We start from the raw sequence: 9,586 nt of genomic DNA on the forward strand, positions 1-9,586 counted from the left end.
ATCTCTCTCTCTCTATCTGCTGTATATATTTACATGCAGCGTAACGCACACAGAAGTAGGTACACACACGTACGTATATAAACAAACAACTTAAATGACACGATCTCTAAATATTCATTTATTCATCCGTATGTTTATTTATGTGTATACATATGCGCACGTGTGATCTTGCTGACGCTTCAAAGGGCAGAGGCACTCTCGCTGCACATGCATTTAGTGGCAATCTCAAGCATGCAAGCAATGAGAGGCGAGAGACAGGGAGGATTAAGGGCATGGAAGTAGGAGGCCGTCGACTCGAAAATCCATCAATTAAATCCGGGTTTAATCCCGGTGTAAATCCCGTGTAATAAAGTATTGAATGCAAGTCATTGTGAAGCGGAATGTCAGATTCTCTTGTGGCTCCCTTATTTCTTCAGTTCGGATTCACCCATTATCTTTCCCCTTTCTTCTCTTCCCTTAGCCCTTAAATCCCTTCTGTAAGGTCCCTGCCAACCCCTTTATCTCTCTTTCTAACCCTCAGGGCCCCTTCCCTTTCTTTCAGGGTCTTTCTCTAGGGTCCTTCATCTTATTCTTACCTTCCCCCCCCCCTCTCCAGTCCCTATCTTCCCTCTCCCTTTAGGCTTCTTCTCCCTTCATCTTCTTCCTTCCTTCCCCCTCCTCCTTCTCCGGGTCTAACTCCATCATCCAACTCACTCCCTTCCTTTTCCCTCCACTTTCTTGCATCCCCCCCCCCCTCCTTTCACTTCTCTTCCCTCCACCTCCTGGTACCCTTTATTTCCTCCCTCCCCCTCCTTACACCTTCCCCTCCTCTCCTCCCTCACCTCTTGGCATTCTCCACTTCTTTTCCCTAAACCTACCATTCCTCCTCCTCTACCCTCTTTTCTCTGCACCTTCCCCTTCCCTCCCCTTCCCTCCCCTCGCCCTCCCCTCCCCCTCTTTTTCCTCCTCTTCCCCCTCCACCTGGCACCTTCCCCCTTGGCACGTTCCCCCTCCCTCCCCTCCCCCTCCATCCCCTAGCACCCTGCCCCCCTGTTACCCTCACCTTCCCCCTCTTCTTTCCACTACCCCCAAGCACTATCCCCCCTAGTATTCTCCCCTTCCCTCCCTTCCCCTCCACCCTCCCTCCTCCCTTGCCTCCGCCCAAACACCAAGCATTGTCTCGCGCTTAGCCAATTTCGCGAGCGACAACGGAAGCCTCCATTCACCTCGGCCTCTCCCTCCCTCCTCCTTCCCTCCTCCGTCCTCTCCCCTCCATTCTCCTCCGCCTCTTTCCTCCCTCCCTCTTCCCTCCTTCTGTTCCATCCTTCCTCCCTCTCCTCCCTCTTCCCTCCTTCTGTTCCACCCTTCCTCCCTCTCCTCCCTCTTTCTTCCCTCCCTCCTCTCTCCTTTCTCCTCCCTTCCTTCCTCCCTCTTCCCTCCCTCAAATACTCCTCCTTCCTCCCTCTTCCCTCCCTGCCATCCCCCTCCTTCCTCCTCCCGTCTTCCCTCCTTCCACCCTTCCCCGCCTCCTCCCTCCTTCCTCCCTCCCTCTCGGTCACACAAGGCTTTCCCTTAGTCGTCCCGCGGATGCCGTTCGTATAGATTCGAATTTGATTAAATGGCATGCAAGCCATCCGGGTCCTGGATCGCGAGGGGGGTTGGGGGTTGGGGGTTAGGGGGGTAGGGGGCGGGGGTGGAGGGCGGGGGTAGGGAGGCGGGGAGGGGGTGGATGTCAGAGGGGGTAGGGGGCGGGGATGGAGGTCAGGGGGGTAGGGGGGGGCGGGACAAGGTGTGTGTGTGTGTGTGTGTATGTGTGTGCATATGTATGCATGTATGTATGTATGTATGTATGTATGTATGTATGTATGTATGTATGTATGTATGTATGTATGCATGTATGTATGTATGTATGTAGGTAGGTAGGTAGGTAGGTAGGTATAATATGCGGTAGTTAGGAAAATCTAATGATATATAGACAGAGAACCTCAAAAAATTAAACCGGAGTACACATGATTCGCAATTTAATCTAATGACAACTTACTTAGAATAACAAAAGATGGCGTAGACGAGACACCGGACGACACGTGGTGATATTTTTCTCTCGTACCGCCCTTTTTCCCGTGTTTCTTCTTTGGTCGTCCCATCCTCGCATCATTTTCTGGTTGTTTATTCCCTGTTGGCATGGTGGTCGTCTTGTGATATTCTTCCGCCGTTCCGAACACCTCCTCCTCCATCCGCTCAACCGCTCCGGCCACCTCCTCCGCCGCGGAAAGTAGGGCGTCTTCCAAGCCTCTTCCGAATCCTTCTTCTTCGGCATCTTCGGCTTCGTCTTCGGTTAGGAAAAGGGGAGATAACGTCGACGATGTATTCGTACCTGCCTCGCTATACCAACACTGCTCTCCTTGCTCTACGGGCACCATCTTCTCGAGACTCAGTCCGAGCGCCTCGAACGAATCCCGACACGTGGACAGCGTTGCGTTCGAAGCTTCGGGACTTCGAGACAAGATGGAGTAAATTTCTGCTTTGAGACCCAAGAAGTCGAAGCAGGAGTAGACGCAAGCGAAGGCGTCGTAGTCTACGTCGACGATGTGGTAAGGAACTGGAGGAACTGAAAGAGAGAAAGAAAACTGTATACAGAGAGAGATTTAGAGAGAATTGGGAATGGGGAGAAGAAGGAAAAAATGAAAGATTGGGAAATGAGGTCAGAGAGAGAATATAAAGTCGGATATTTAAATTGGGAGAAAAGTCTTTTTTTTTAACGGTAGGTTCATGTTTGAGCCGCCGTGGTCACAGCATGATACTTAATTGTAGTTTTCATGTTGTGATGCTCTTGGAGTGAGTACGTGGTAGGGTCCCCAGTTTCTTTCCACGGAGAGTGCCGGTGGTACCTTTTAGGTAATCATTCTCTCTATTTATCCGGGCTTGGGACCAGCACTGACTTGGGCTGGCTTACACTTACACACACACTTACACACACACACTAACACACACACACACACACACACACACTAACACACACACACTAACACACACACGCACACACACACACACACACACATTCACGCACATACATTCCCACTTCCCAAAGAGAAAGGGAGCGTGGGGAAAGCGGGAATAATTCCGACCTCAACCCTACTTTCTTCCCCCCTCTTTTTCCCCTCTTTTCCCCCCTCCTTTCCCCTCTTTCCCCCTCCTTTTCCCTCTTTTCCCCTCTATTTCCCTTTTTTCCTATTTTCCTCTTTCCCCTATTTTCACCTCTTCCCCCCCTCTTTTCCCTCTTTTCCCCCTCTTTTCCCCTCCTTTCCCCTCTTCCCCCCCTCGCTCGCGACTGCGCGTTGGATTCCGAGCCGCGACGGGACCTTCCCAGCCGGTCTCTCAGCTGCCTCAGGGGGCCATGAGTCCGCCATCTTCCTGATATGTCCTTGTTTAAACCCTCATAAACACCTTCTTTCCCTTGTTTCTCGCCCTTATTTCTGTTTAAACCCTCACAAACGCTTTCTTTCCCTTGTTTCTCGCCCTTATTCCTGTTTAAACCCTCACAAACGCCTTCTTTTCCTTATTTCTCGTGAAGGTCGGGCGTGAGGGCGGCGCCCACCGAGGAGGAGACAAGGCGGTCGAGGGAAGGCGAGGCGCTGCGGGCGTGAGGGCGGCGAGGGGCGCCGTGGCCGATTTTTTTTCTTTCTTTCTTTCTTTCTTTCTTTCTTTTTTTCTTTTTTTCTTTTCTTTCTTTTTTTCTTTAATTTTCTTTCTTTTTTTCTTTTTTCTTTCTTTTTTTCTTTCTTTTTTCCTTCTTTTTTCTCTCTTTTTTTTCTTTTATTTCTTTTTTTTTCTTTTTTTTCTTTCTTCTCTCTCGCTTTTCTTTGCTTTCTTACTTTTCTTTTTTTTGTTTTTTACTTTTCTTTTCTTTTCATTTTTCCTTTTTTTTCTTTATTTATCTATTTTCTCTTTGTTTGTTTTATCTATTTTCTTCTTTATTTTGTCTTTTTTTCTCCTTTTCCTTTCTTCTTTATTTTCTTTTTTTTCCTGCTTTCCTTTTATTTCCCTTTCTTTTTCTCTCTTTTCCTCTCTTTCTTCTTTATTTTCTCTTTTTCCTTCTTTTCTTTTCTTTTGTTATATTTTATTTTTTTTCTGCTTGTTATTCCTTTCTGTCTCTTTCGATCTTTTTCATTCTTTCTTCGCGTAATTGTGCGTGCGTGCGTGCGTACGTGCGTGCGTGCGTGCGTGTGTGTGTGTGTGTGTGTGTGTGTGTGTGTGTGTGTGTGTGTGTGTGTGTGTGTGTGTGTGAATGTGTTTGTGTTTGTGAACGTTTGTGAATATATGTGCGAATGTGTGTGGATATATATATGTGTGTGCGTGTGCGTGTGCGTGTGCATGTGCGTGTGTTTCTCTGCAAATGCTTGTAAGCTTATCCACAGGCGTCTTCGAGTACATCTCCTTACGCATAACCACCCCAAACCCCCCTCCCAGCCCTCCCTGCCTTTCCCCTTCCCCGACGATGCTCCCGACGCCCCCCTTACTTCACACCTCAACGCCCCTCCCCCCCCCCAAACACACACGCACACACACTCCCGCAACGCAAACGCAGGCCCCTTTTCAACGCCTATGGTTCCTCTCATTGTTGCTAGAACGGTCGATCAGGTAAGGCTTACGGGCGGATTAGCCGCTGCAACGACCTCCTTGGCTCCGTTACCGCTGGCGACACGGTTCGTCAGCTCCTTTGAGATTCTTCATTAGCCCACTATGCTCATGACCTCTTGCGCTGGCCCGCTGTGGCTCTCACTCGCGCGAGCCTGCGTGTCTAGGTGAAGGAGGACACTTTCTCGCTCTTTCTCTTTCTGTTTATCAGTTTATGTCTGTTTGTGTATCGATTTGTCTGGATATGGACCTTATACACACAAAGATTCGCATATTTGTATTTGGGTGTGCGTGCGTACATGCATGCGTGCACGAAAACATTCATGCATATACACACATACATGCTTAAATATATACACAGTAAGACGCACACACACGCACACACGCACACACACACACACACACACACACACACACACACACACACACACACACACACACACACACACACACACACACACACACACACACACACACACACATATATATATATATGTGTGTGTGTGTGTGTGTGTGTGTGTGTCGAGAGCTATATTGATTTAACATTTAAAAGATGCATTGGTTAAAATTGTAAATACTGGACCACATAGAAATGCTAAACCCCACCGAAATGTTCATTTATGTATTTTTTTTAAGGCATATCAATATTTAATGTAAGAATTAATAGAGTAAATCATAAGAGTTATCTATAAAAGGTTTTTTTAAGTGATCCCAATTCAATGCGGGGGAAGGGAGTAAGCAGGGATGTCGTCACCGTTTCTCAGACGAATCCGTAGGTATGTAAGTGTCGGTATTAAAAATCCAGTTTTACTCGGAAATGGAATGGTGTGATAGTTATTAAGTGAATTATTATAACTGCTGAATCAATGTGATGACGAGACGAGTCCGTTGCTTCATCCCGCACGCAAAGAGAGAGAGAGAAAAGTTAAGGAAAATCAGGCAAAGCCGACACAGCCATGTTACGCAAGCAGTTGTTGTTAGGAAATTAGTAGTGGTGGTAGTAGTAGTAGTAATAGCAGTAGTAGTAGTAGTAGTAATAGCAGTAGTAGTAGTAGTAGTAATAGCAGTAGTAGTAGTAGTAGTAATAGCAGCAGTAGTAGTAGTAGTAGTAGTAGTAGTTACAGTTGTAGTAGTAGTAGTAGTAGCAGTAGTAGTAGTAGTAGTTGTTCTTGTTGTAGAAGTAGTAGCATTCTGTCCGTGGATACAGCAACGGGATTCGTCGATGCATTATGATATGAATAACAAACCAGGGTAAAAGGTAGGAAAGGAAAATCGCGAAAGAAGCATAGAACCGATGACTTTTGACCAAATAGATAATGGAACAGTGCTGACTCTCAATTCCGTCTCACGTTTATTTCTATTGTATCTATCGTAATGATCCTGAGTTATGATTAGTAGGCAAAGGGAGAGTGTAAAGTTAAATTTATTCGGAGAATTGAACTGATTTAGTAAAAGAATAATCTTGTCTTTTTTTTATTTTTTATGATTGCTAATATCAAAGCCAATGTAATATGTCACCTTTTGTTGCTATTATATTATAGAATGAAATATATTGGTTGAAACTGTTTTTTTATAACCATTATGTCTTTTGCACATACTCAGCAGAGGATTAAATCAATTCACTCCACAAGCATTAAGAATGTTAAATCCTGCTACTCAATTTAAAATTAGGTAAGTCAAAATTAGGTTTTCTTGGGGCTTCCTTAAAAACAAAAGCCCGGGAGGTGTTACCCAAGTATTATTATCATTATTTGTTTTAGAATTGATATCGATAAAGTGGCAACAGTAATTTAGTAGAATATATCTTATGTTGTACATGAAAAAGTAAATCAGACTTTGGTGTGAGCTTTAAGAATACTTGTATTGTGTGCCATTGCTGCGATTTGAATTCTTACACACACACACACACATACAATATATATATATATATATATATATATATATATATATATATATATATATATATATATATATATATATATATATATATATATATATATATGTATATATATATATATATATATATATATATATATATATATATACATATATATTTATTGAAATATTAAAAAGTATGAGAACCTTATTTCCAAATGTTCACGTTAATCCCTTTCATCTTTTTATCCATATGATACTGAAGATCCTCGTTATATCATACCTTCAGGCACTTACTTTTATCTGACTTGATCTGTAGGTATGGTTTGTCCTCGCTGTAGTTACCAGGAAGCACCATACTGATGGTTGTTTCTTGCTCAGCTTGCTCACCATACTCGTCCAGCCCTTCTGTTAGCACTTGCAGAACCGATCCTGCAAGATATGGTGATGATAAGCAATTGTTTGGAAGAGTGATGATGAGGAAAGGAAATGGGGTGGCGATGCCTATGTCCATTGTTTATCTTTTAGTTTCGTTGCCTGAACTACATGACAGTCGGTGGAGATATGATTTTATTTAGATACTGATTGGTGTTGAGTTGACAAGACTCGTGACTACCCCCCCCCCCCGCCACAAAAAAACTAACAATAAAAAATAAATAAATAAATAAAATGTTTAATTAATTAATTAATTAATATATGTATATAAATAAACCAAAGCTCATCTGAATCAATCTTAGTAATTACTATCTTATCATTTTTGTTTATTAGAAAACAAAGGAAACGCAGATATATATGTATAAAAAAAAATACATTTCTGGCAGGCTTTACCGGTTCAACATTACGCTATAATAAAGTATATATCTGTTAATAAAAGCCATCTCTGGTTCAATGAACTACGCAGAATTGATAATATCCAGTGCTAGATTATAACCGTGTGATGAAATTATAATCCCAAGGAAAGGAATAAAAGCTTGTTCATTTAGCGATACTCTACATAACCATAATGCTGCAATGTCTAATGACGGTAATGGTACTAATAGTAATATCAATAATAATAACACTATTACTAACGAACAGCAACACTAACAATATAGATAATGCAAAGCATACCCAAAACAACGAATCTGATTACAATACAAAGGAGAATAATATCAATAATATCACCATTAATAACACGAAATATTAGCAGTACGAATAATCACGACGACTCACATAATAGCACTATATACCCTTACCATCCCACTGGAAGATCGTGCGTATACACTGCTTCACATCAACGTACGTGTTGGGAATCTCGTCCATCTGGTACCACACTCCGCTGAACTGCCGAGGGATGGACTGGTCAAGTTTGCTTTCCTTAGTGCATATATATGTTTAAAATATACATATATATGTGCGTGTAAATAGATGCATACATATACATTCGTAGACGTATATATAAATAAATATAGATAGATAGATATAGACAAGTGTGTTTTTTTGTGTGCGCCCGCGCGCGTGAATGTGTGTGTGTGTGTGTGTGTGTGTGTGTATGTGTGTGTGTGTGTGTGTGTGTGTGTGTGTGTGTGTGTGTGTGTGTGAGCGTGTGTGTGTGTGTGTGTGTGAGCGTGTGTGTGTGTGTGTGTGTGTGTGTGTGTGTGTGTGTGTGTGTGTGTGTGTGTGTGTGTGTGTGTGTGTGTGTGGCGCTTTGTAAAACATAAAATGCTGATACTGACGATGGTGACCATAAGACACAAATTCACATAAATAAACGATAACAGCAATAATTATAAAGACCATGACATAGCATTAAGGTCTCGTTATTACCATAGGTATAGTCATAATTATTTCTACTGAATCTTCAAGTTTAAAATGCATGTGGTTAATAATCATTCGTATCCTATAGTAACAGTCATAAAAAGGATAACTTTAACGATCCGAAACCATAGCATTTTTAAACACCACCAATGTTATCACCTATCCTACTGTTATCATCCTCTCCAGCTGCAACATCATCATCACCAACGTTATATTTTCTTATCAACATATGTACCTTATCGGCATTGCTACCAAAGAACCTTGGGACTTTCTCTCAACAGAGCCACGGAATCTTACCCTTGTGATACTGAAATCCTGTGGTAGCTCGAGTGAAACACATTTCCCATATTCCACAATGTTTGGTATGATCGAACTATTCGCAGACTTGATCAAACACGTCATTATAATAAGTATTATCAGTTTCGTTAGATAGGCATGGCTTGTAGCATGGAAATGGGCGTGGTCTCTAAGGAACATGGGGGCGGGGCACAGAGGAGGAGCTTGGTGAGGAAATCGTGCATCAATTGCTTTGTTTTTAAAAGGTTTCAGTGTGTTGTTTGGCTTCCACGTAAACACATTCTCGCGTCTTGTTTTGGCGAGGTTAGGGTTTAGATTTTCTGTGCTATTCATGTTTCTCGTTTTCAAATCGATGGATTAATTAATGTTTTCTGTTTTGTTTTCTCTTCTTCTCCTTCTTTCTTTCCTTCTTCTTCCTCTTTTTTTCTTTTATTTACTGGAACTTATCTTTTTTTCCAATTTGTTGACTTTTTTCGTTTTCTTGTTTTTTTTTTCTTCAAATGACGTAACGCCAGAGCTTATATATATACTTTACGTTTTCCTTGAACTTTCGATCTTTGAACAACATTTTGCTCGAGACACGAGAACACGGGAGTTTTTCCTTCTTTCTTTTTTTTTATTCTTCTCTTTTTCATCCATCACACGCTCTCGCTGCGCATTCTACCTGCAAACTGACTGATGCCCCTGTTAACAGTTCCTTATAAAATCTTATCTTATCGGTAGAAATTGATAATGTTGCTTCGAATGATTCATATTATCTATTCTAATCGTGAAAAAAATGAAAGATATCAAACTTCAACTTCTTGCATATATCTGTTAGTTCATGCCCCTTGTATCTTTTTCTTCTCTCTCTCTTTCTCTTTCTCTTTCTCTTTCTCTTTCTCTCTCTCTCTCTCTCTTTCTCTCTCTCTCTTTCAATATATTCTACTTTTCTCGTTATTTATCTATCTGACATTGAATGTATAGATTTCTAAGTCTCCATCCATGTTCTTCTTATATATAT

The 9,586-nt window shown here is 42.1% G+C and overlaps 1 protein-coding gene across 1 annotated transcript in view; it reads right to left on the bottom strand.

Moving 5' to 3' along the window:
• The window catches only part of LOC119575072, a 10,266-nt gene extending 1,001 nt beyond the window's left edge, over positions 1-9,265 (bottom strand). The window contains exons 1-4 of the mRNA XM_037922459.1: positions 8,584-9,265; positions 7,725-7,812; positions 6,787-6,921; positions 2,021-2,587 (exon numbers count right to left, since the gene is read on the bottom strand). Coding sequence (XP_037778387.1) covers positions 2,021-2,587; positions 6,787-6,921; positions 7,725-7,812; positions 8,584-8,916 — 1,123 coding nt within the window. The 5' untranslated portion in view covers positions 8,917-9,265. The remainder of the gene's footprint in view (positions 1-2,020; positions 2,588-6,786; positions 6,922-7,724; positions 7,813-8,583) is intronic.
• Positions 9,266-9,586: the final 321 nt, after the last annotated feature.

Source organism: Penaeus monodon, chromosome 7 (assembly GCF_015228065.2).
Source record: "Penaeus monodon isolate SGIC_2016 chromosome 7, NSTDA_Pmon_1, whole genome shotgun sequence".
In the NCBI taxonomy this organism is placed as follows: domain Eukaryota; kingdom Metazoa; phylum Arthropoda; class Malacostraca; order Decapoda; family Penaeidae; genus Penaeus; species Penaeus monodon.